Source organism: Taudactylus pleione, unplaced genomic scaffold, assembly GCF_031769625.1.
Source record: "Taudactylus pleione unplaced genomic scaffold, aTauple2 ptg000609l, whole genome shotgun sequence".
NCBI lineage: Eukaryota > Metazoa > Chordata > Amphibia > Anura > Myobatrachidae > Taudactylus > Taudactylus pleione.
The window spans coordinates 8,460,354-8,487,729 of record NW_028285011.1 but is presented as its reverse complement, the minus strand read 5'-3'; the positions used below and the strand labels follow the sequence as shown (position 1 = coordinate 8,487,729).

The window sequence follows — 27,376 nt, the reverse complement described above, 5'->3', positions numbered from 1 at the left end:
TGTCACACATGTCTGTCTGCCCCTCCCCTTTAGAATATAAGCTCTCATGAGCAGAGACCTCTTCCCTCATGTGCTTCTCTTTACATTTTCTTTGACTCTTTACTCCCCATAAGGGCACCTAACACGTGACTGCCAACTCCCTGCTGCTTATTGTGAGTGTTTAATCGCTATTGCAGCAATGTATACAAATCGTGTCCTTGTCCTGCACTGTAATGTACTGTAAGTTACTTGTTTCTTGTTCACTTATTAGTTCTATGTACTATGTAAGGCACTGCGGAACACTTGTGGCGCCATATAAATAAAGGATAATAATAATAACAACCAAATATCACTGAAAATGACATAATTGATAGTAACTGTGATGTATATTAGTAAAATAAATAATGTTTGCTATTTTGTATTATCTACTTGAATAATGACCAGTGGATTCTATGGAGCTGGGAGCTTTATGTTGAAAACAATTTCCAGCCAATATCAAACAACTCAATTTCTTTATGGATAGATAATAAGGAGATAGAGTAATTTGCGTATTCATATTGAAATCTGGCATAGTATTGATATTGTCTGCTACTGATATCTTCTGACTCATAGAACTGCTGCCTTTTTCCGTAAGCACAAACTCTTTCACTTGGTTGCCAAAAAATTGTACCTAATAGAAATATATTGGATTTATGAATTAGTGTTTGGAACCATTATATAACCATAAATATCTATGTAATGAAAACCAGAGGGAGGACAGTGAGTAATGGCTATAATCATTTTAAGAGCCAGACACACACATTTAGGAGTCAATAAGAGGGTTTAGCTAGTAAATAAATATAATATCAGTTACAAGGCATACAGGTTTGAAAATAATGGCAAAGATCATCTTACCCACTGAAATAGGAACACAATAAAGGAGAGTTAGGGTTTGCTATGGTGTACATGGATGATAAAACTTATTGAGCAAACAGACTTGTCATGGGACAACAACTAGTTAGGCAGACATATGATTGAGTTTATGACTTTGTGACTCAGGAAATTAGCCATTTACAATAAGCCCAAAAGCTATTACATTGTAGCGTTTAATCTGTTTCCAGGTTTTAATTCAAATGTTCTGATCTCCTGTCTTATTGTCCTCTTGCCAGAAACTGAGCAGGTTACACTGTAAACAAAGTCATGTTTGCTTAGTGAATAAAATATTAACACTTGCATTCAGCAGATGGAACCCAGGAATGTGGTGATCACTAACCAGGCAGATTTGCCAAGCCACCTAAGGAGGAGGGAGTTGTGCACAGATCCCAGAAGACACATGGGGAGGCTTACATAAACTACTGACATGCACCGGCAGGAGATAACACCTACAGTATACTGTATTACTATGGTATCTCTTCTGCAAGATCCGCTGTATGAAATCCAGTGCCAGGCTCCTGCTCCCAGCAAAGACCTTCACCATCTTACCATTACACATAAAGAGGTAAAGCTCATTTTTTCTTCTCAAACCAGTAGTTGCCAAGACACCTAAGGGTAAGATTAATCCCAACAATGAATGTACTTTTCCTTTTCCTGAATTCAGTAAAATATCTTTAGGGTAGTTGATGTGACTCCAAGCTATTCCATTGATTTTAATGTGTTTTGTTAACATCTCAGCCTAATTACTTTTGAGCCACTGTATGTAAATACAATAACCAAAATTGTAATTACATTTAAAGGCAGACTAACCACAATTTGAAATCTTTCCTACATATTTCTAGTGGGTTTATAAAGAAATACACTTATAAAGGAAGACTTCCCTTACATTCTATGGCAGTGCCTGCTGCAAACAGCAGTTACACAGCCCATATGACGATGCCCTGCCATTGTTCTTTTTATTTTCCAGATAAGAGTTAGACTCCTATCTTGCATGTGTGAGCTAAAATCACTGCCCATGCCTCTATCTGCACCACTTCTCTTCAGTATGGAGAAATACGTTTTTAGGGGAGGATATATAAAACTGGGCAGAAGCAGATGAGACCACCAAGGACCACTCATGTTTGCCAGCAATAAGGGTCATTTATCAATGTGCAAATATGCTCTATGTTTTATAACATTATGCTCCTATATTTGTACAAATGCAGTAGATTATAGAAAACACATAGCTCTATGTAAATAAGATTGAATGGTTGAAGAGATCCTGATGGGATCCCACAGTTCCATTTTCTTTCTCACTACAAGAGGACTATTTTTCATGTACACTCTGGAGGTGCCGGGTATCTGGAGTTAGCCTATAGCGCTTCCAATGGATGCATTCATTGTTTTTTAGACACAATTGATGCAGTTTTGCACATTTATATACATTTATATTTATAAATACTCCTGTAATAAAAATATTGATATATACAAAGGTTGAACATATAATGACCATCATTATATACAATCATAATGCCCAGCCTAGGGCTTACCCATTTGAATGAGGCTGAGCTCCTATTCCCTGAGAAGTTCTTTATCAAACTTAACCATTTAAGCTGGCATACCATGAGAAAATAAAATCAGTATAGAGATATTGTATATTGGAATATACATATTACAGTTTGCATTCCCTAGTTACAGCTCACTGACAGTACCATGCTATTCAGCATTTGGTGCTTCTAATCTATATATATACAGGTTTGTTTTCTTGCTTAGTGCTGACTGATTATCTTGGGGTGGATTCTGTGGGGCACAGAGCGGCTGTATTTGCGGAAGCATGATTTATCACCTTATGCTAATGCGGGTCTCTGTAGGGAGAGTGCGAGGATCCCTGCGACTTCAAGCCCACAGTTTTTACGTCCACAGCTCCAACCTTCATCATTAGTATTGGTACATGCACCAGCTTCAACCTTCATCATTAGAATTGGTACTTGCACCAGCCCCAACCTTCATCATTAGTATTGGTACGTGCACCAGCTCCAACCCTCATCATTAGTATTGGTACTTGCACCAGCCCCAACCTTCATCATTAGTATTGGTACGTGCACCAGCTCCAACCTTCATCATTAGTATTGGTACATGCACCAGCCCCAACCTTCATCATTAGTATTGGTACGTGCACCAGCCCCAACCTTCATCATTAGTAATGGTACGTGCACCAGCTCCAACCATCATCATTAGAATTGGTACATGCTCCAGCCCCAACCTTCATCATTAGAATTGGTACATGCTCCAGCCCCAACCTTCATCATTAGTATTGGTACATGCACCAGCCCCAACCTTCATCATTAGAATTGGTACATGCTCCAGCCCCAAACTTCATCATTAGTATTGGTACGTGCACCAGCTCCAACCCTCATCATTAGTATTGGTACTTGCACCAGCCCCAACCCTCATCATTAGTATTGGTACGTGCACCAGCTCCAACCTTCATCATTAGTATTGGTACATGCACCAGCCCCAACCTTCATCATTAGTATTGGTACGTGCACCAGCCCCAACCTTCATCATTAGTAATGGTACGTGCACCAGCTCCAACCATCATCATTAGTATTGGTACGTGCACCAGCCCCAACCTTCATCACAAGTATTGGTACGTGCACCAGCCCCAACCTTCATCATTAGTGTTGGTATGTGCACCAGCCCCAACCTTCATCATTAGTATTGGTACGTGCACCAGCCCCAACCTTCATCATTAATATTGGTACGTCCACAGCCCCAACCATCATCATTAGTATTGGTACGTCCACAGCCCCAACCATCATCATTAGTATTGGTACGTCCACAGCCCCAACCATCATCATTAGTATTGGTACGTCCACAGCCCCAACCATCATCATTAGTATTGGTACGTGCACCAGCCCCAACCTTCATCATTAATATTGGTACGTCCACAGCCCCAACCATCATCATTAGTATTGGTACGTCCACAGCCCCAACCATCATCATTAGTATTGGTACGTGCACCAGCTCCAACCTTCATCATTAGTGTTGGTACGTGCACCAGCCCCATGCTGTAACAGGCTTCCCTTCTTGGTATGCATGACCCAGAATAGCACGAAGCGCAAGCTACACGCCCACAACACTCACACAAGACAGAACAGTTTAATGCAATTGTATTGTTGCTGCCCAGCTCCTGCCCTGAAATGCCCACTTCATGCAAAGACAGATACAGCAAAGATCCATCCGTCTCAGAACAGGAGAGAGATTCGCAAATATACATTAATTTACATCTACGCAAGTGCTATATGCTAAAACTCGCTATTTGCATCCATGCAAAGATATCCATCCAACTCAGAATCAGTACCCTTGTTTTTAACTCAGCTTTACTTTTTTAACATGTAACCCTTGTAATAAGATTGCACCCTTAACTACAAGGAATAATATGTATACAGTATATACAGTATAGAGAGGGGCTGATTCTGAGTTAGGAGCAGAACAGAAATAAGTAACTGTGCACTTGGACATACCATGCTGCCAGAGCCGTAACTACAGCTCACGCTGCCCGGTTAAGGCCACGCCCCCTCCATGTGACGTCATATGGAGGGGGCTACGAACACCGAGCATTACAGCAATAGCCGGAGCATCCTCAGGATGTTAGGGCAGTGATGTGCACATCTGAAGCATCTTAGGGACGCTCCAGGTGGCACTGCTGCATAAATTATGGCTGCAGGGTGACGTTCCAGGCACCCTGCTAGCCAGTTACAGGAGCCGTGGTGCCTCCCACAAGGCTCTGCGCTCTGTGCGCCCGCACTGCTCGCACACCCCTAATTACGGCCCTTCATGCTGCACCGCTGGTGGGGCAGATTCAAACTGTCCAGACAAATTTAGATTTTGGAGGGGAGTGTCCAATTAAAATATAAATTGCAGTGTAACAATAAAGCTGTCCAGCATTTGTGGGCTACACGCAGCAGTCAGTATTTACCCTGCATGCAAAAAAATACATGTATTTGCACCCCTGGCAGTGGAACAGGGTTTGTCCAGGTACAGAGGGCCTGACACACTACGAATTGCAACTGTGTATGCAATTGCGATTACGCACGCAGTTCAACTGCGATAGTATGCTAATTCATTGTGATCGCAGCACTACACAAGGACGCCCACATTACTTAGCAGTTAGCACACATCATAATGTTTAGCAACACTGCAAAACCATTGGTACAATCGAGTACCATCAGGGCTGCCATCAGAAATTGTTGGTCCCGGTACTTACAAAATAGGCAGGGCCCCCCGGGGGGAATGGGGCAAAGATGGGCGGAGCTACACTGGGGGGGGGCATCAATTGTTGCGTAATCCAGTTTAAAAATTCTCAGTGTTTGGGCTGTGGTTCTTATAACTTGTCAAACTATAAATACAATATAAATATAATATAATAGATGAAACTACACAAGAAAAAGCTGCAGTAAGTTTATACACAAAACCAAAATCTATACTAAATGTATATAGGAAAAGCAAAGTTGACTCTACATACATACACACAGACACATAATATATATATATATATATATATATATATATATATATATATTGCAGGGACCACATAACATACATTGAAACAGCCAAAACCACGTATAAAACATCAAATAAGCCAGATGCACATAAAATAAAATATAAAATACACTGGAATGTTAGATCTACATAAAAAGCCAGAAGGGAAGTGCAGGACAGAGAGAGCTGCGCCTATTGGGGGGCACAGGGATTGCTAGACATGGTTAGGGGGGGAGCGGTGGCACACAGGACAGGGATGGCTGTCTGGACTAGGATACACAGGGCTAGGAAGGCTGTCTGGATTCGGGGGGGGGGGGGGCAGGGAAAGCTGTCTGGATTGGGGGGGGAGGCACAGGGCAGAGACGGCTGGCTAGACTAGGGTGGGACAGGACAGGCTGGCTGGACTGGGGGAGCAGGGCAGGGAAAGCTGTCTGGAGTTGGGGGAAAACGGAAGACTGGCTGACTGGGGGGCACAGGGTAAATTCAGGAACTGTGTAGTACCTGGTTTAGTCTTTTTACTTTCTTCAGCTGGTCCAGCCAGGTGAAAACAGCGCCGATGGTTCACTCACTGGCCTTGCCCCTCCTCCTGCTTTCCCAGTCACTTATATCCAGCAGCAATCCAGTGCCGAATGCATGTCAAATATGGCGCCGGCTGCGAGCCAATCACAGTCAAACCAATAACCCACAAATCTAATTCTTGATGGTTGATTCAATTAGGGGCAAAGGGGGAGAGGTACTCGCCTCACACACTTGGATTTTTGTACAGAGCCCCATGGGGCTGCAACCAAAAAGCCACAAATCTGGCGGTACCGTAAGTGCGGCATATAGCTGCATTTACTTCCAGGTGCGACATAGTCACGGCTAATTGAATTGAGCCCTTAAACTGATTTGTGATTACACCATCATCCAATATTGTCTACGCTGAAACTAACCCAAGTAAAGCAGAATACAATTACGAAATGACAGAAAGCTTAGAGCAAACATCATATAACCATTATACAGTCATGCCTTTATTGAAATTGAATGATAGATATCTTTTCACATACAGGGCACAGTTCAATTAGAGACAACTATGTTGCGCCCGCGAGTAAGTGTGGCTATAAGTCGCACTTATAGTACTGCTGGACTTGTGGATTTTTGCTCACAGCCCCATAGTGCAAATGACGTTGTTATTGCCTGCGTTTTGTATGTCATTGCAACTGAAAATCACCCCTAACTGAATTAACCCCACAGAACAAGTACAGTGATGCTTATTAATATATTAGTAAACTTGTAACTCTGTTTGGTCACTAAACTTTCTTAGGTTACGTTTAGATCGTGGAAGATCTCTGTCCGGGCTGAGCACAGGAAAATGCCACCAATAGAAGTAAAGAAAACACACAGTGAATTCTTACAAGCATCAATGTTGCACAGTAAGTGTCTGGTATAGCACATAACCAAAAACAATAGCACTGAACTTGGTTAGATTTTTATTTTCTTTTAAATAGTAGCTATTCTGTGATCTGAGATTAGTTGTGGTGTAACACAGACCATAAAAAAACTTGGATTATGCAATTATTTTTCCATATAACAATTTTACTTCTGCATCCTAACCCTTTACATTTGTTAAATTAAAGAGCCAATCAAATATAAGAATGTAGGAGAATCTTCCAAAGAAGATGACCACCTTCACATAATGTAATATTCCAGGTAGATTTATTTATTTTTGTTGCCATTAGATAATCCTGTATAAGCTCTGCATGGAAGATAAATATATCTAATGTTGAATTGTCACTTTGAGAAACATGTTTGTGTTTCAGTTTAGAAAACTCATTGAACAGAGGGGGCCATTCAGACCCGCTCTTGAGCGCAGGACGCTCGCAAGCGGGTCGATGTTGCCCCACTGCGCATGTGCACGACGGAGGGAGCTCCGTCGTGCGCATGCGCGAGACCTGGCTAGCGACGGGCTCTCCGTCGCTCTGGGTCTCGCACCAAAGGGGGCGTGCTGTCGATGTTCACCTACCGTCTGAAGCCGGCCCCACTGACATCACTAGTGATGTCAGTGGGAGTGATTTTGGCTGATAGAGCCAAAATCACTCCAGGGCTTGCGGCAGCGAGACCCTACCGCAGGGTCTCCGTCGCAAGCCCAATGGTCGCGATGGTCTTGACCATCGCGACCATCATCATGGACGCTCGCATAAGCTGTGGGTGGTAACCCACAGCTATGCGAGCGTCCATAAGGCCGCTCCATTTTCATGTAGGAGGGCCCTGATTCAGTGCGTCCGGCTCTGAATCAGGCCCAGAATACACAGCAATAGTTACAAGTCACAAATTGTAGATCACACATTTATATATGTACAAGTAACTATGCATTAGTGAGATATGTAATAAAGTAAGCCCTCACTCTTATGATTGCAATAAAACATAATTGAAGGTGAAATGAGCAGTATTTTAAGAGAACAAATTAGAAAGTTTCATGTAATGACAGTGTGATTCAAAACTGCTAGTAGGCAGCATTTTGAAGTGGCCAAATTACTGTTGTTGCCAAGGGCATTACTAGTTTTACTGGCAATCTGTCAAATATACTTGCAAAATTATTTTATAGATGCAGTTTGCAATAACTGGAATGTGGCATGTACTTATGTAAGTGTGAGGTAGAAAAATACAGTAAGGCACATTTATGCAAATAGAAATGTATTGCAGGAAAAGATTATTTAGAGAAATTTGTGGGGCACTTCAATATTTAAAGGATTCAATGTAAACTGAACAGTGGGCCTGATTCAGCAGAGGATGGAGTTGCTATCGCAGCTGCTAACATGTTAGTAGCTGCGATAGCACTAATATGGTAATGCAGCAGGAGGCAGGGGCGTCTTAAGAGAGGAGGGGGCCCGTGTGCACTCCCCATGCGGTGCCCCCTCCTCTCTGCCCGGTGGCCGGCAGCCAACTGACGTGGCTGGCCAGCCACTGGAGCATTAGTAGACTCCGGGCACTAGTGTGTGCCCGGTGTCTACTGCGCATGCGCAGAACGCCGGGAAAATGGTAGCGGCGGCCATTTTCCCATGTTCTGTGCATGCGCAGTAGACTCTGGGCATTAGAGTGTGCCCAGAGTTTACTGCGCATGTGCAGAAAACGGGTAAAATGGCCACGGCGGCCATTTTCGGTGTTCCGAGCAGTGCTTACACCCGACACGGGACCCCGGACAGGTGAGTTTAAAATAAAATGGGTTCAGGGTGATTACGTGACATATCAGTGGTGTGCGGCTATGCTTACCCCACTGTACTCACTCCCTTCCCTCTCTCTTCAGTTCCTTATATAAAGTGCACATAATTTCTCTATTATGATTCATCCCACTCAGAGCAGCTGTTATTTACAGACTCCTTGGCTCATAGTTCCTTAACCATTGTGCTTTCTGGCTGCACATATCCTCTCCTCAGACACACCCACCCTTATTATTTTTACTTCAACATCACCATTGTACACTCTACAGTCACTGCCGCTGTGTCTAAGCCTCTCTCTTACCTCCTGGTTTGGAAAAGTCTCCTACTCCCACTCTCCATGCTGGACACAGCGGCGATTCTTGGGGCAGGCAGGCAGGGCAAACACATCGGCAGTGCATGAAAAATGAGGGGATGTCCAACTGTGTTTGCAATATATATTTCAGCTTAACTATCCATGTCCATGACCTTCTTACCTTTAATATTTCTGTCTCATCCCCACCTTGGCCTCCTGCATGCCTACATATAAATCACCATAGAATAAATAATGATCTCCTGTCTGACTTCCTCCTCTAGTCTCCCTCCCTAAATGGACTTACTGCTCCCCACCTAGAGATAAGCGTCCCATCCTGGTACCATCGTGTGGGTACCAGGGTAATTATAAATAAATTGATAAATATAATATTGTTATTGGCTCCTTGTGTCAGAATCTCTGTGTTATCCAAATAGTTCTGTATTTTAGAAAATGTTAACTACAGACTAGATGTAAAACTGTTGCCCAACTTTGAATTGTAATCATAATTGTTTCGCTGCCAAATATATCATACTTTCAATGGGCCTTTCACAAGTAAATCATTTTGTCTGATGTGTCATGTTGGCCACTTAATTGTAATGCCTCAGTTACCATAGTGCAGCACTTAAAACAGAAAGTTGCAACATCAATGATTCAGACTACTTCCTAAGTATTCACCCTCTGCACTGTAATGAATACAGTAATGACTTTCAAGAGCAGACTTACATTGTTTATAGAAGAAAATATATGTTTATAAATTCTTCTTGTTAACTGTGTCTATGCTCTGTAAGGTAACACCTTGTACGAATGGTAAACAATGCCCAGGCATGTCTGGGCATCTCTTGGCATACTCTCTCATGTCCATGTAACATTTTACAGGAATCATCAGTTCCAGCCTAAGTCTGTCTGTCAAACTATTCACTTGTTGATTGTTTGATTATTAACTCTATTTACTTGTATACACATCATGAACCATAATATAAATAATGCAGAGGCGTTATGAGGTATGTTGATACCCGCTGCTGCACTTCCCTACCCCTCGTGCATGAAAGGGACATGGCCGCCAGCCCTGATGGCTCTTCCATGTTGCATTATAAAACTTTTGCACAAACTTTAACTTTATAACTGGTACAGGTCATTAACTTTGTTATACAAGTGGAAATGTCATTTTGATATTAGTCATTCCAATATCATAATAATTCCCAAACCTAATAAAGACCCCACCAAGTGCACCACTAAAGATCAATTTATTTGCTAATCATGGGCATTAATCTCTTTGCGACAGGTTTATCTAACAGACTTATTAACTATATAACTCTTTAGATTGATCCAGACCAAATAGGCTTTGTTTCTACTCGGCAGACATTAGAAGGATAAAGGGCCTGATTCAGACCCGCTCGCGAGCGCTGAGCGCTCGCAAGCGGGTCAATGGTGGCCCAGTGCGCATGCGCACGATGGAGGCGGCTCCGTCGTGCGCATGCGCGAGACCTGGACAGCGACGAGCAAGCCGTTGCTCCGGGTCTCGCTACAAATGGGGCATGCTGTCGATGATGAGTGACAGCACCCCCCCTTTGGTGGGCGTGCCGGGGGCGTAGCTGCCCAGACGGAAGTGTTCCCATGGGAACGCCTACCGTCTGGGGACGGCCCCACTGACATCACAAGCGATGTCAGTGGGAGTGCTCTCAGCTCTGATAGAGCCAAAAGCACTCCAGGGCTTGCGGCAACAAGACCCTACCACAAGGGTCTCGTCGCAAGCTCTATGGTCGCGATGGTCTTGACCATCGCGACCATCTTCCTGGCCACTCGCTATAGCTGTGGGTGGTCACCCACAGCTATACGAGCGGTCAGGAGGCCGCTTTAAAAATTAAGAGGGTCGGCCCTGATTCAGAGCGAGCGCTCTGTCAGAGCGTCCGGCTCTGAATCAGGGCCAATGTCCCTTACCATCCACATCAACCAAATAAAACCTTTGTTAGCAGATTTTGTCACCAAATGTAAAAAAAGCTTTTGAAAGGCCACTTATATTTCACACTTTGGGAAATTTGGGATCCCGTGGCAAGGTTTTGTGGACCATCCAAGCCCTATGTAATAACATCCTTGTCTTCAGTCTTTATCATTGGGCTCGGTTTATCCGTGTTCAGCCCAAGCATCAGCACAGACAATTCTGCCACTTGTCATTCCCAATCAATACCCTTTGTATCAAACCATTGGCTGCCAAGATTAGAATGGATCCGTACAGCTTCTTGCATAATCTTGTTTAGGGGACCAGCTTGTCTAGTGTGTGACATAGGACAGTATTAAACCCCCCTCCTCATTAGTCCAGTTTTTATTTTATATAAAATTTTATGAAAAAATTGTGTGTATAAATTGCAAAGTCTTATCTCTTTATTCTGTTATTCTGTAAATGATATAGCAGTATGGGATAAAATAGCCACATTATGTTAAGAGGTGTGTGATGTTTAGTCAGTGGAAAACCTTTAGACAATAACGAAGATGACCTTAACTTTAGAGATGTCATCGCTAACCTTCTGCACTGCATTGAATAACTGTACGTTTCTGAGGTGTGCTCTTTACAATTTATAGATATGACCTTGAATGCATCTTATAGACAAAGTGTAAACCTCCAAAAAGTGTGTTTGAAACTTCAGTCTGTCTTGAGTAGCAAAAATAGGTCTGCGTCAGTCTTGAGTGCCATGTAGTGCTGCTGTGTCAGTCAAGAAGGTGAGTAAAAAAAGTGTTGATGGGGCAAGAAATAACTGGCTCTGTTATGCATAAGTGTCATATGTACTAAGGGGCCTATTCATCCACACTAAAATAAAATTTTTAAGGACATTTTCCTTAATTAACGTTATTTTAGTATTCATGAAGAGACTTAACACAGGAGATATCACTGATATCTCCTGGTTAAGTCCCACTGCGTTAATTTCCACACTCCCCATACTTTAGTATGGGGATATGGAAATTATGGTATTCATCAAATTCCGAAAATTATGTATTTTCGGAATTTGATGGAGTTAATATCCGCCACTGTGAGGTGGCGAATAGCAAGTGACACTTACCTGTGTCAGCGTGTGCAGTTCCCCGGCGTCTTCCTCCGGCGCTCTGGTCCCTCCTCCGGCTCAGGTGTCTGCTCTGACACGTGTTCTCTCAGCAGAACACAATAAAGTTTAGAAAAAAAAAGTTTTTTTTTTTTCTGAACTGTACTGTGGTCTGCTGGGAGACCACGTGTCAGAGCAGACACCAGAGGCGCTGCAGTGGGCAGGTAAGTCGGGGGGCGGGAGGTATGAGGAGGGGGGAAAAGCATCAATCACGATCAACCGGTAGATAGCGATGACGTCCAACATCAGCAATCAATAAAAATCAGGCTGATTCTTATCGACTAGCTGCACCGAAGCCGCTGCTGGATTAAGCCTCAGCTAGCTAAAGCCGCGGCTGTCCCTGTAGGCTTTCATGTGTGACAGCAACAGACACTATCAGGCTGATTCTTAATGGCTGAGACTGTCACATGTAACAGCATCAATTGCGTGGTGTCAGTGTTACTGCTCACCATTAGCTAATAATGCTGGCAGACAGAAGATGTGTGTGCTACTTGGGTATAGCTAAACTCAGTGTTGGCGCCATTTAGACATCTAATCTATAATGTACTATTAATCATTAAGTTAATATTTGACTTGGTTTTGGGGGCTCATTTGAGCAGCAGCTGTACAAATGTATCTGCTCTGCATATTCATCCACCGACGCAGACCCTGACCTCATCCCTTTCAGAAATCAGGAGCCCCTGCTCCATCCCCAAGAGCTGCAGCATGTCAATCATGCTGTGGTTAGGGGGGACTGTGAGATCACAGCGCATCGGAAATTAATCTTTGAATCAGGCCCTGTGTCTTTAATATTTGTAAAAAAAACAGCTAAACTGTTTTTGGAGTATTGGGGTGTAAAGTACATAGTCCAACAACATAATGCTGTGTGGTGTTTGTCTTTAATATTAAATTGTGTTGTAGATTTTAGTACTCTTACTGAACATGAGTGTGTCTATAAACCTACTACTTTCACTGAGAATGGGAACTTTGTTTACTATATTGTAGGTTGTATTGGAGGGTTTCATGTATAAACAATACTTTAGCAACGTATAATTTATTGAGAGCATATTTCTTTCTCTGCAAGTATATTCTTTGTGTTGTAGACTATAACATGTTGCTCAGTTTCACATTAAATTATTAAAAGCTTTGCTTTTTAAACCTTGTAGAACCACTAGAAAAGATCTTTGGCAAGAACACAATGGAATATGTACTGAACCTGTGCAGAGGACAGTTTGATTTCATTGTTCGGATACCTGATACCCTCAAGATTCGTATCTTATCTTTTCTTGACTCCCAAGACATTAAGCAGCTGTCAGAAACCTGTAGGACATACCAGAAGGTAAGCAATACACTGCCGTTGTTCCATAGATTTTCATTTTCCAAAGGTCATGTTCTAGTAAGCACTAACAATTATTTTTCTTTGAGTTCCTTGCTAGAAATGCTGAATAGCAGTAAAATGAATATACTGCAGGTGTGCTCAGTCAACGGAAACTGGTTTGCTAAAGGTTACAGATTTATATGCTATATTACCTATGCTTGCACAATTGCTCCTAGTTTTATTTAATGTGCATGGAGGTTGCATGTCAATATGGTTACATTTGTTTTGGTGCAAATTTTTACACATTCTGGTTGGATGAGTGATGTTTTCATACCTGCAACAGATTTTGTTTTGTGGCATGACAAGTTGAAATGAGACTGTTGATAGGGCAATTTCTCGTTGGTGTGCTGTTGCTGTTGAGAATGACACAAGTATTGGTTTTCACAAAGCTTGCTGCTTCAGTGTTTATATACCTTTTTGTTAGATGTTACTATGGTATACTGAAGTAAAATTACAAGCATTTCATAAGTGTCAAAGGGGTGGTGATAGGAGCAGACACAGAAGCGGACTTGAATGAAAAAGTGCAGTTTTTAATAAGTGACTTAGAAGACATGGGAATGGCAAATAAAAAGTCCAGGTATAGCACTAAAGTGCCCTTGATAACTGTAGTGGGGGAAATGTCCAGATAGTGACAGGCAGGAACAGTCCAGTAAACAAATATGACAGCTGTAACAAATGCAGGAATGATGAGCTGTAACAAATGCAGGAATGATGAGCTGTAACAAATGCAGGAATGATGAGCTGTAACAAATGCAGGCTGTGGTAATAAAGTCCAGCTGGGAGTGAAGGGAGGCAAGGTGCAGGGAACAGCAGGTTCAGGTACTCAGGCAGGTGAAAGGTATGTGGAGGGTGCAGGGTAAATCCAGCAGGTTGGAGCAGACAAGGTTCAGACTAGTAGCGTAACAGACAAGCAGGCAGGTAAGGCACAGGTACTCTCTCCCAGCCGCAGCTGAGAAACACGTTTCACTGGCAAAGGAAGGAAGGCTCTGGACCTTCCTAAAGTGCCGCACTGTGACTGGCTGGAATGAGCACATGACCTACCAGGATTGGACAACCGGAATCAAATGGTCACAGGCAAGAAGGAGGCGCCCATACCAACGGAACGGAAACATCGCCAGACCTCACCAGGCCTAGTGACAATGTGCCCACACAGAACCACGCGCAGCCAATGCCCCTTGCCAAACACCAGCACCGCTGCCAGAGAACCCCCGCCATAACGACTTCACGGGTAATACCCGGTGACTACCATGCCAAGAAACCCTGGCCATGACAGTGCCCCCCCTTATGGGTAGCCTCAGGACACTCACCTGGCTTCTCCGGATGGGCAGCATGGAACCTCTTGATGACTGCAGGAGCATGGACATCTTGGGCATCGGTCCAACAATGTTCCTCTGGGCCGTAGCCCCTCCAGTCCAGTAGGTACTGCAAATGTCTTCTGCGGAGACGGGAATCCAAGACCTGGGAGACCTCAAACTCTATGCCCCTTTCAGTCTGGACACGGGGAGAAGCAGGCAGGACTCTGTGAAATTTGTTTAGCACCAGGGGTTTCAACAGGGAGACATGAAAGGAATTGGGAATTTTCAGATAAGGGGGTAGTTGAAGGCGATAAGCCACAGGGTTAATGACTTCTATGATGGAGAAGGGCCCAATGAAGCGTGGAGCAAATTTCATGGATGGCACTCAAAGTCGTAGGTTCTGGGTGGACAACCAGACCTGGTCTCCAACTTGCATATGTGGTATTTTCCTACGCTTCTGATCAGCTTGAAATTTGTAACGGGAGGACGCCTTCTCCAGGTCAGTACGAAATTGAGACCAGATTGAAGCAAATTTCCGTACAGTGGGCCTGATTCAGACCCACTCGCGAGCGGCTGTCCGCTCGCAAGTGGGTCGATGTTCTGGACTGAGCATGCGCACGACGGAGGGAGCTCCGTCGTGCGCATGCGCCAGACGCGATGAGCGAAGGAAAGTCCTTCGCTCGTTGTGTCCGATCAAAGGGGGCGTGCAGTCAATGTTGATTGACAGCATGCCCCCTTTGGTAGGCGTGCCTCCCTGACGGGGGCGTTCCCACGGGAACGCCTCCCGTCAAAAGCCGGCCCACTGACATCACTAGTGATGTCAGTGGGAGTGATTTTGGCTCTGATAGAGCCAAAATCACTCCGGAGCTTGCGGTTGAAAACCTCAACCGCAGGCTCCGGCTCGCAGTTTCGATGGTCGCGATGGTCACGACCATCGCGGCCATCAAAATGCACGCTCGTATAGCCTGTGGGTGGTGACCCACAGCTATACGAGCGTCCAGGAGGACGCTCCATTTTCATGGAGACCGGCCCTCATTCAGAGCGTGCGCTCTGCTCAGAGCGTAAGGCTCTGAATGAGGGCCTGTGTCTTCTACAGCTGGGACATCAAAAACGGGACACAATTTCTCTCGGCAGGAGAAAACTTCTTGGAGAAGAACCCACAGGGATGAACTCGATTTTCGTCATAACGCTGGGAAAGAACTGCACCCTCGGCCTCTGAAGATGCATCCACTTCCACTAGAAACGGCCTATCCAAATCTGGTTGTCGTAAGACTGGAGCTGAAATAACTGCCTGTTTTTTTTTTTTAAGTTAGAAGGCAGTCTCTGCCTCAGGTGGCCATAAGGCAGGGTTAGTGTCTTTTCGGGTCAACGCGGTAATGGGCACCAATAATGATGAAAATCCTTTAATGAAATGTCTATAGTAGTTGGCGAACCCAAGCAATCTCTTGACGGCTTTCAAAGTTTGAGGACGGGACCAATCCAAAATCGCCTGCACCTTCTTGGGGTCCATTTCTAGACTGGAGCCAGAGATGATGTAACCAAGGAATGGCACACTGGGAACCCCAAAGACACATTTCTCCAGTTTGCAGTAAAGGCTCTTTCTCAGACGGGACAATACTTCCTTCACATGTTCATGATGTTTTGTTACAGAAGATGAAAAAATCAATATATCATCCAGGTAAACTACAATCGAGATGTACAAGTCCCGGAAAATCTCATTAACAAAGCCCTGAAACACGGCAGGGGCATTGCACAACCCAAAGGGCATCACAAGGTATTCAAAGTGTCCATCTCTAGTATTAAAGGCGGTTTTCCATTCATCGCCAGCACGAATGCGGATGAGATTATAAGCCCCTCTCAGATACAGCTTTGAGAATATGATGGACCCTTTAACTCTGTCAAACAAGTCAGTGATCAGGGGAAGAGGACACCGATTCTTAATCGTTATATCATTGAGGCCCCGGTAATCTATACAAGGTCTTAGGCCTCCGTCTTTCTTGCCAACGAAAAAGAAGCCGGCTCCAGCGGGAGAGGTGGAAGGTCGAATAAATCCCTTTGCTAGAATGTCCGGGATGTACTCTGACATGGCTTGAGTCTCAGGCACGGATAGAGGATAGGTGCGACCATGGGGTGGCATCTTGTCAGACAGCAGCTCGATAGGACAGTCCCATTCTCTGTGGGGAGGTAAGACGTTCGCCTGTTGCTCAGAAAAAACATCAGAGAACATCTGGTACTCCTCAGGTATAGCTGGAGATGGTAACGAAACTGTCTTTCTTACAGATCGTATTTTGGGAAGACAGGATTTCTGACAGTCAGTTCCCCATGAAATAATCTGCATTGAACACCAGTCTATCCTGGGATTATGTTGGCGTAACCAGGGTATTCCTAAAATGATTTCTTGAGAAGCCTCTGGTATCATGAAGAATTTTAAAGACTCGGAGTGGAGTGCCCCAACATGAACTAATACTGGTTGAGTTTCCTTGGTGACCACTCCTTTAGCTAGAGGACGTTCATCTACAGAAGTCAGGGAAATTGCTTGCTTGAGAGATGAACAAAGAATCTGTAGTTTATCAACTAGGCTGGAAGTCATGAAGTTTCCGGCTGCTCCAGAGTCTAATAGAGCAGAGACGAAGACAGGGTTGGGCTTGAGATCCAAAGCTAAGGAAATCTTGAAATCTTTAGTGTTTGAGGATGGCAAATAACTCCTAACTTGATGTCCCCAAGGTTAGTTAGGAACGGGCATTTCCCGACTTGCTGGAGCAGGAGGCCACCAGGTGACCCGAATCTCTGCAGTACAGACAGAGGTTTTTTAGCATACTTCTCTGAGGTTACTCTTTGGAGAGCTGGGTTTGGTTCATCTGCATGGGCTCCTCATCTATAGGATAATGGGGTGGACGGGTATGCAAGGGAGACGTAAATGACCTTTGCCGGTCAGTTCTGTGCTTTTCAGCCTGATGTTCTCTGAAGCGTAGGTCAATTTTGTTGCAGAGTGAGATCATATCATTTACATTGGTAGGAAGCTCACGGGTAATCAGATCATCTTTTAATCGGTCGGATAGACCATGCCAAAAAGCTGAGGTGAGGGCCTCCTCATTCCACTTAAGCTCTGATGCCAAAATTTTAAACTGTACGGCATATTGGCTGACAGGGCGGGTTCCTTGTCTCAGGGTCATGATGCTGGACGATGCTGTGCGTCCAGGTTCATCGAAAATCCTCCTGAATAGTGTGTATAGTTATCCAGCAGCGAGTCTGAACGCTCCCAGAGTGGGGAGGCCCAATCCAGAGCCGAGCCGGTCAGCAAGGAAACAATGTATGCCACTTTGGTTTTAGCGGTGGGGAAGTTATCAGGCTGTAATGTAAAGTGTATATCACACTGATTTAAAAAGCCACGACAGAGTTTAGGATTACCGTCAAATTTGCTTGGCATGGGTAGATGTAGACGAGGGGATACCCTGGTCCCTGTATTACCAGGCACAGGAGGAGGTGAAGTTGCTGATACCCCAGGGGTGATTAACGAGGTTTGCTAATTATCTTGGCATTCAGACATCTCCTGTAGGAACTGGGCCATTTGATGTTGCATAGCTTCCAGGTTTTCTAAACGACCAGCAATACAGCAAAATAAATCCAGTCCAGACTCCTGTTCCGTGGCCGGATCCATGGGGACAGTGCGAACTGTGAGGTTCTGAATTTGTTGTGGACCCGGGGTGGTGATAGGAGCAGACACAGAAGCAGACTTAAATGAAAAAGTGGCGTTTTTAATAAGTGACTTAGAAGACATGGGAATGGCAAATAAAAAGTCCAGGTATAGCACTAAAGTGCCCTTGATAACTGTAGTGGGGGTTAATGGGAAATGTCCAGATAGTGACAGGCAGGAAGAGTCCAGTAAACAAATATGATGAGCTGTAACGAATGCAGGAATGATGAGCTGTAACAAATGCAGGAATGATGAGCTGTAACAAATGCAGGAATGATGAGCTGCAACAAATGCAGGAATGATGAGCTGTAACAAATGCAGGAATGATGAGCTGTAACAAATGCAGGAATGATGAGCTGTAACAAATGCAGGCTGTGGTAATGAAGTCCAGCTGGGAGTGAAGGGAGGCAAGGTGCAGGGAACAGCAGGTTCAGGTACTCAGGCAGGTGAAAGGTATGTGGAGGGTGCAGGGTAAATCCAGCAGGTTGGAGCAGACAAGGTTCAGACTAGTAGCGTAACAGACAAGCAGGCAGGTAAGGCACAGGTACTCTCTCTAAGCTGCAGCCGAGAAACACGTTGCACTGGCAAAGGAAGGAAGGCTCTGGACCTTCCTAAAGTGCCGCACTGTGACTGGCTGGAATGAGCACATGACCTACCAGGATTGGACAGCCGGAATCACATGGCTGCAGGCAAGATGGCGGCACCCATGCCAACGGAACCACCGCCAGACCTCACCAGGCCTAGTGACAATGTGCCCGCACAGAACCACGCGCAGTCAATGCCCCTCGCCAAACACCAGCACCACTGCCAGAGCCCCCCGCCATAACGACCTCACAGGTAATACCCGGTGACTACCATGCCGAGAAACCCTGGCCGTGACAGGTACCATTCTTTATTCATGGCTGTATTCTTAAATTGTGAGTGAGCCCACTCCCTTGGCTGAGAAGCAAACCCACACATGAATGGTCTCAGAATGCTTTACTGTTGGCATAACACAGGACTAATGGTAGCGCTCACCTTTCCTTCTCCAGACAAGCGTTTTTTTTCCAGATGCCCAAAACAATCTGAAAGGGGATTCAGTAGAGAAAATAACTTTATCCCAGTCCTCAGAAGTCCAATCCCTGTACCTTTTGCAGAATAGCAGTCTGTTTTTCCTGGAGAGAAGTGGCTTCTTTGCTGCCCTTCTTGACATCAAGCCATTCTCCAAAAGTCTTCACCTTACTGTTGCGTGAAGATGCACTCACACCTGCCTGCTGTCATTCCTGAGCAAGCTCTGCACTGGTGGTGCCCCGATCATGCAGCTTGATGGACGTTCTTGGGCGCCTTGAACTCTTTTTTATAACTATTGAAACTCTCTCCGTGAAGTTCTTGATGATCCGATAAATGGTTGATTTAGGTGCAATCTTACTAGCAGCTATATCCTTGCCTGTGAAGCCCTTTTTGTGCAAAGCAATGATGACTGCACATGTTTCCTTGCAGATAACCATGGTTAACAGAGGAAGAACAATGATTTCAAGCTCCACCCTCCTTTTAAAGCTTCCAGTCTGTTATTCTAACTCAATCAGCAAGACAGAGTAATCTTCAGACTTGTCCTTGTCAACACTCTCACCTGCGTTAACAAAAGAATCACTGACATGATGTCAGCTGGTCCTTTTGTGGCAGGGCTGAAATGCGGTGGAAATTTTTTTTGGGATTCAGACCCGATCGCTAGGATGCGTTTGCACACAGCCTGCCAATGTTTGCATTCTTCGCATGCGTACATATTGGTGCGTGTGCGCAAACCAGTCCATGCGATTGCCAAGCGATCGCCCCTCGCTAGCTTGAGTGACAGGACAAGGCGTTTGTGGGTGGTAACAGGGGTTGGTTGCTGGAATCGGGGGAGTGGTGGTGCTAGCACAGGCATGCCTGAGTGTCTTAACGCCGTTTCAGAGGCGTGCATAATTAAGACGCAGCATCATAGTACACGTCACCTGGCTGAATTTTACACTGAAGAACTCACAGTGCTTGCAGTAGGGTATGGTCTACCACAAGTGCTGCGTATGCATCCGATGGTTCTCGATGTTACCGATTGTTGCATACACTTCCTGGAGATGACGTGTATTGCGAAGGGAAAGTGGGCGTCTTAAGACAGGCTGGTGGGCGTCTGCATACACACCGTGATCGCACGCCAAGACATAGTGGCATGCTATTGCCTTGCAGTGCCATCGCGGGATCTGCATACTTTGGCAGCGTGCAAACGCATCTAGCGAGTGGGTCTGAATCGGGCCCTAAGTTCGTTGTCATGGCATAGAGGGACTGTGAAATTAATTGCAATTCATCTGATCACTCTTCATGACATTCTGGAGTATATGCAAATTGCCATCATAAAAACTGAAGCAGCAGCCTTTGTGAAAACCAATACTTGTCATTCTCAAAACTTTTGGCCATGGCTGTAGATGTATTTTTACATCATGTATTTTTTAAGTCATTAATGAGTCTTCCAAAAAATTGAAAGGTCCCAAGCTGGTAGCAGGCCTTTGTCATTATCATGTCTACGGGCAGATTGGATTCTGTCATACCAGGATTTGTACTGGCAGTGTCTGATGGAACCCCCGGTTTTCACCAAGAACTGCCGCATGGCGGGATATACTTCGCTGCAGGGAGTCCGCAAGTCGCAGCCCTCTAACTGCCCCATGGAGGTGTCAAATCTGTACCACTCTAAGGATATCAGAGTGGTACAGAGGTTTCACTAATTCCAAGAACAGTCTCCCAAGTAAGGCTGCAGAACGTGGAGACAAACCAGGGTCTTGGGCACAGACAAAAGGTTTATAGTTAGCATAGTCAGGAGGAAGCTGGGTATGGTAGTGTTCACTCTAGGTCCGGTGTCAGGCAGGGTGCCGGACCTAGAAAGGGCACTCCAGCGTGCGCCAAAGTCGCGCGTGTCCAAAAAGGGGGCATGGCCATGAGAAAAGGGGGCGTGCCTTTAAGACGCACCCCCTTTTCATCAATCTTGGGGGCATGCCTGGCACTTACAGACATGCAGTTCTGTCCCCAAGCTCTCCTCTCTCTGTGAATAGTTGCCGTGCGCATCGCTGCACTGCTATTTTTCCCACCCGCAGGACACTGTGGCCCATGGGTGGGCATGTTGTTTTAGCAGGGCACTGCCAAAAGGGCAGGGTGCATTCTGCCCTTTTGAAAATCGGGTAGGGCGCGGCACCCTACTAAAACAGCCTAGCGGGAATGCTAGTATAGTACACGGAAGTGGACAACTGCAGAAGCTGGAACAGGTAAAGTGACATAATACTCTGGCACTGTGTAGTGCTCAGAAACAGCCTTTAGTAGCTTGCAGGTTTGAATTTGGCACCAGTGTGACATTACATTCAAGTGACCAGCGCAATCACAGACAGCCAGAACTCGCCTGCTTCTGCTGGCAGTTGAAGAGGACAGGCTGGCTGTCAGGCAGGAGAACTGCACAACATGCTGTGTTGTTGGACCTGGTAATACGGCACTGAGTGCCAATTTGTGACAGTATACCCCCTCTTAGGGGTGGGCACCGAACACTCCAAAAGGGGTTCATCAGCAAATTATGAGTGCATTTCAGAACAAAAACTCTTCCAATGCAGAGGGAAATATAGTGTATCAAGGGGATTGGGAATCCAATATTCCATTAAATTCATACTCCTCCTGCTCATGCACAAGAATAGTATCAGCAGGGCGAGAGGAAGAAGAAGACCAATTTATTATTAGAGGTTTTAAGAGGGAAACATGAAAAGTATTATGAATCCGTAATTATCTTGGAAGTTTCAACCTGAATGTTACCGGATTGACTATTTGAACAATCTTAAAAGATCCCATGAAATGAGGTGCAAACTTCATATGAGGCATTTTCAACCAGAAGTAGCAAGTAGATAGCCAGACCCGGTCTCTTTGGTTGAAACAAGGTACCATCTTCCTCTTTTTAATTGCAGAAAACTTGTACGAAGCTTTAAGAACGTTTGTTCTTTACTTGTCTTCATATTGACATGAAATCTCGGAAATGGGAATTTGCAGCTGGCACTCCAGAAAGAGGGAATATGGAAGGCATAGACACAAAGGGATGTATCTCATACACATTGAAAAATGGATTTGTATCTAACGATTCATGACATCGATTGTTATGGGTGAATTTGCCCATGGTAGAATATGGACCCAATCATCCTGAGAGGCTTAGATACATATTCTTAAGAATTTTTCAAATCCTGGTTAACTCTTTTGGTCTGTCCATCTGACTGTGGATGGTATGCCGTGGAGAAATTTAACTTAATTCCTAATTGTTTGCACAAAGTTCTCCAGATCACAAACAATTTGACAGCTATGGAGATGAAAGTCACACTGAATGAAAAGTGAAGTCAGTTTGGAAGGAGAGAGCATGACATTTAAAGGTAGGAAGTGAGACAGTTTTCACAAGTGATCCACAATCAACCATATAGCATTATAACCCTCTGAAGGGGATAATTCATAGATGAAATCCATTAAGAGATGAGTCCAAGGTTTATCTGGTAACAGAAGAGGGAAAAGTGGACCATATAGCCTAGGAGTAGGAGATTTATGTGTACAGATGGTACAGGCTGACACAAAATCCTTGACATCTCATCACAAAGATGACCATCAATAACCTCTAGAGACTACTTGAAGAGACCAGTTTTCTAACCCCTATATCATCAGACAAATGGGAAAAGTGGGCCCAAGATAAGAGTTTGAAGCATTATTTTGGAGGCACAAAGGATATCCCTGGTGAAGATTACAATTCTGTTAACTAGCACTAGTCGGTAACACACTCCCAAGTTTCAATAAAGCTTTAGATTCAGTGGTGCTCTCTTCATCCGTTGAATCAAAAGAACGAGAGAGGGCATCAGCTTTCCCATTATTTACTACAGGATGAAAAGTAATTATAAGATTGAAATGGGTGGAGAAAAGTAATCACCATTCTTGCTGAAAATTTAATTGCAAAGCACTTTGTAAGTATGCAACAGTATAGACAATCACAGGATAACCTGCACATTCCAACAAGTGGCGCCATTCCTCCAGTGCCAAATTGACAGTCAAAAGTTCCTTATCTCCAATTACGTAGTTCTTTTCAGCCACCAGAATTTTTTGGGAGAAGAACCCATAGGGGTGAAGTTTTCCTGAGACCTGTCTATGATAAAGAACTGCTCTGAATCTTAAAGAGAATGTGTCCACTTCAAGGAAACGGTTTAGTAATGTCCGGCTGGTTTAGGATGGGAGCTGTGAGGAAAGTTTTCTCTAAAATATTGAAATCTTGGATGGTCTTAAAAGGACAACTTGCAGAGTTAGCTCCCTTTATGGGTAAGGGAAATGGGTGCTACAACAGAAGAATATCCCTTCTTGAACTGTTAATAGTAACTGGCAAAGCCAAGGAATCGTTGCGTGGTTTTTAGACCCAAAGGTTGTGGATAATCCTGTATAGCCTTTACTTTTTCTTGATCCATTTGAAGTCCCCGAGCAGACAATATGTATCCAAGGAAGGGAATAGTTGATTACTTCAGTGAGCACTTTTCCAGTTTACAGTAAAAATATTTTTTTGAAGACTTCCCAAACCTGTTCCTGATGGAAGGAAAGAGTCCTAGAAAAGATGAGGATATAATGGAGATACATGACCACACATTTTGTAGAGAAATTTTGAAATATTTCATTCATGAAACTGAAAAACTGCAGGAGTATTACTAAGCGCAAATGGCATGACCAGATATTCGAAATGACTGTCTCCAGTGTTGAATGCAGTCTTCCACTCATCTCCAGGCTTAATGCTTATTAGGTTTTATGCTCTACATAGAAACAACTTGATGAAAATCTAATCTCACTTTATCTGGTCACATAACTCAGAAATGGGGTGATAGCATTGAAGCCTCAGAAATTGATGCAGGGATGAAGTCCTCCCTTTCTTTACAAAAAAGAAGCCTGCTTCTGCCGGTGAAGGAGGTTTATGGACAAAATCCTGATACAGATTTTTACCAATATAATCAAGGTTTCAGGTATGGATAGTGGAATTACCTGACCCCTGGGAGGGGGTTTCCCAAGAACTCTAAAGCACAGTGCCCAGACATATGTGGTGGAAGCTACTCAGCTTGATGCTTGCTGAACACACATCAGCAAAAGACAGTTACTGTGTAGGAATAAAGACTCCAGATTGAGCTACGCAAATGCGGGACATGGTACAGGTTATTACTTTTTGTAGGCATTGAGAATGGCATGTACATACCCATGATATAATTTGACCAGTCCACCTAAGGATTTATGGCTAGAAGAATGACCAGGAAGCTTATTTCTACCCGATGGAGGGCTCCCACACGCATGATAATAGTATTGGTTTTAAGAAAAAAGTTTTCTTTCAACACCTTATTCCTGTTTATGATGACAAGGTATAAAGGCGGATTAAGAGATTGCATATATAGTCCTAAATCTGAAACCAAAGACATACAAATAAAATGCTCAGCAGCCCTGAAAGCCAGAAACGCAGGAATTTGACCAATCCTTATTATGGATCTCCAATGACATGGGTGTAGAGCATAGAGAACCTAGAACAGTCACTTCTTTACTATTTAGGCCTTGGAGTTTCCCGGTTTGTTGGGACACTCAGCTACCATGTGCTCTGGTGTTTTGCAATAAAGTCACAGATTATTTTTCAAACGATTCTCTCTTTCTGTGGCGTCCGTTTGGAGCATCCAATTTGCATTGGTGCCTCCACTAGCAAAGCTGGAGAAGGGAGCCGTTGCTCCGCGAGGTCTGGAAATGGCATGCTAATTAAATTCTCAAGTGTCAAATAGATTATTTTTCTTGAACCCACTCTCTGAAGCCAATATCTACTTTATTGCAGAGTGAGCTTAGATCATCATGGAAGGTGGGCAGCTATCTTACAGCCAACTCGTCCTTAATTCTTTTATTAAGACCCTGCCAAAATGTGGTGACCATGGCCTTGTTGTGCAATGACATTTCAAAAGCTAAGGTTCAGAACTGGAATAATGTAACTAGGGTAGAAGTTCCACTCTGTCTGGCTCATCAAAAACTTTCTTAATGGCCTCCAGCAAAGATGAACAATTGTGAAGCAGAAGATCATTACGCTCCCACATGGAAGAGGCCCAAGCGAGTGCCTTGTCAAATAGCAGGGAAATAATGCAGATGTGTTCTTTCTTACTGTTGCTTCAGTTGGGCAAAATAGCCCCTCTCGGTGTACCAGGTCCTGTGCGACTCGGTCACACATCCTTTTTACAAAAAAATGTGCGTCTTATTCACATAGTTAAACCATAGTTAATGGCACTGCATTGTTGGCGTACACTGATCAATGGGATGTGCGACATTTGTACATGCGTGTGTGACTGAGTCTGAATCTGTGTAAAAAGGGCTCCACTGCGAGCTTTCCCCACGCCAGGTTCTGTTTAAATTATGAAGCAAAACATTCTTTATATATGTTTAGTATATAGAAACAATATACAAATATTATTCTCACAAAGTTAGAAAACCCTGCTTTTACATTTACATTTACCCCTTTCGATCTGAATAGAACATTTTTGATATTTCAGTATTTCTATTGTTTACTTCACCTTGAAAATCGTATTTTATTTCAAAGATGGACATTAAATGTTAAAAATAACCAGAAAAATACTTTTCCGTGATTCTTCTATTTTTACTCAATTAGTTTAATCCATATACGCTTATTTTTATAATGTTATGGACATTTTTATAATGTTATGAGCATATCTGTCCAATATTTGTGTACATCCCTTATAGACTTGGGGTCACATTTGTGAGACAAAGAGAAATGTACATAGAAATATATGTTACTTTTTTTGTTATTTTTTATTACTCAGTATGTGAAAAAGTGTTTTTAATAACAGGAAAGTGTATTGACATGCCACACTATAATATGATAAACTCTCATAATGATATAACTTGAATTACATTAAATAGTATGTACATACTTAAAATTATATTTTTCATTACGCAATGTATGCACCCGGAAACATAATATACATGAAGGAAGCGAGTACAAAGTGTTTCTACAAAAATACTTCATTTAAACTGTTGCCAGATCTTTGAGTCTAAACGTTTATTCCCCAGCTGTGCAGCAGTGAAGAATTTTGGGAAAAAATCAAACCAAGACAAGAGATAAACCCAAGGAAAAGCGGATCAGGTTCTATGAAGACAAGAAGACTCACTGAAAAGGTGGAGGGTCCAGCCTGGATGCAAAAAAGTAAAAGCACTTTGTTTTAGTGGAAAAAAAAGGTTAAAGATTTGTTTTTTTATGTAGTAATTTTCCTCTGTATACAGACAAACCATACAGGAGTGAAATGTTTTATTGATTGACTTATTGATTGATATTTTCATTGATCCATCCTTCAGGTTTGACCTCTGTAAGGAGGACATTTAGAAACTAGCTTGGATTCAGCATGTGGGTGTGCTCCATCTGTATTCTGCTTTGTGCGGGCTATTATACTGAATGGGGGATGCAAATTAGCCAATAAAATCTAAAAACATCCTTGTTAATGTTGTGTTTCTACCAATAGCCTTAGAACCAAGGGCCTGATTCAGATCCGCTCGCTAGGATGCGTTCGCACGCAGCCGTCGGCAGCCAAAGTATGCAAATCCTGTGATCGCTAACAAGACATAAGCATGCCCACTATATCTTGCCGTGCTATCGCGGTATGTATTTAGATGCCCACCAGCCGGATACAAGACGCCCACTTTCCTTTAGTAACATACGTCATCTCCAGGAAGTGTATTAAACAATCTATAACATTGAATAACATCGGACCCATAGGCAGCACTTGTGGCTGACCATACCCTACCGCAAGCACTGCGAGTGCTGCTGTGTGTAATTCAGCCATGTGACGTGTATACTGATGCTGCGTCTTAATTATGTACGCCCCTGAAATGGCGTTCAGAAACATAGACACGCCTGCATTCGCACCCCCACACCCCTGTTACCATCGACCACCCCGTCACCACCCACAAACGGCACGACCTGTCACTCACGCTTGTGGAGTGTCTGTGTACAGGG

General features: G+C 43.8%; 2 protein-coding genes across 3 annotated transcripts in view; one reads left to right on the top strand and one right to left on the bottom strand.

Annotated features, from left to right (window-relative positions):
* Positions 1-1,360: 1,360 nt before the first annotated feature.
* LOC148480619 (F-box only protein 36-like) lies at positions 1,361-26,589 on the top strand. Its single transcript, XM_088454152.1, has 4 exons — positions 1,361-1,456; positions 6,719-6,827; positions 13,142-13,314; positions 26,437-26,589. Exons 1-4 carry the CDS (start codon positions 1,361-1,363, stop codon positions 26,587-26,589), a joined length of 531 nt encoding a protein of 176 aa, XP_088310278.1.
* The window catches only part of UPF3A (UPF3A regulator of nonsense mediated mRNA decay), a 59,271-nt gene continuing 58,201 nt past the window's right edge, over positions 26,307-27,376 (bottom strand). For both annotated transcript variants that reach the window (XM_088454147.1, XM_088454150.1), the window contains exon 11: positions 26,307-26,555. The gene's annotated coding sequence lies outside the window, so the exon portion shown is untranslated. The remainder of the gene's footprint in view (positions 26,556-27,376) is intronic.

Coding starts and splice junctions, on each gene's coding strand:
- LOC148480619 (XM_088454152.1), top strand. CDS start 1,361: ATGGTATCTCTTCTGCAAGATCCGCTGTATGAAATCCAGTGCCAGGCT. Junction 1,457..6,718: donor TTACCATTACACATAAAGAG/GTAAAGCTCATT, acceptor AAACTTTCTTAG/GTTACGTTTAGATCGTGGAA. Junction 13,315..26,436: donor CCTGTAGGACATACCAGAAG/GTAAGCAATACA, acceptor TTTATTCCCCAG/CTGTGCAGCAGTGAAGAATT.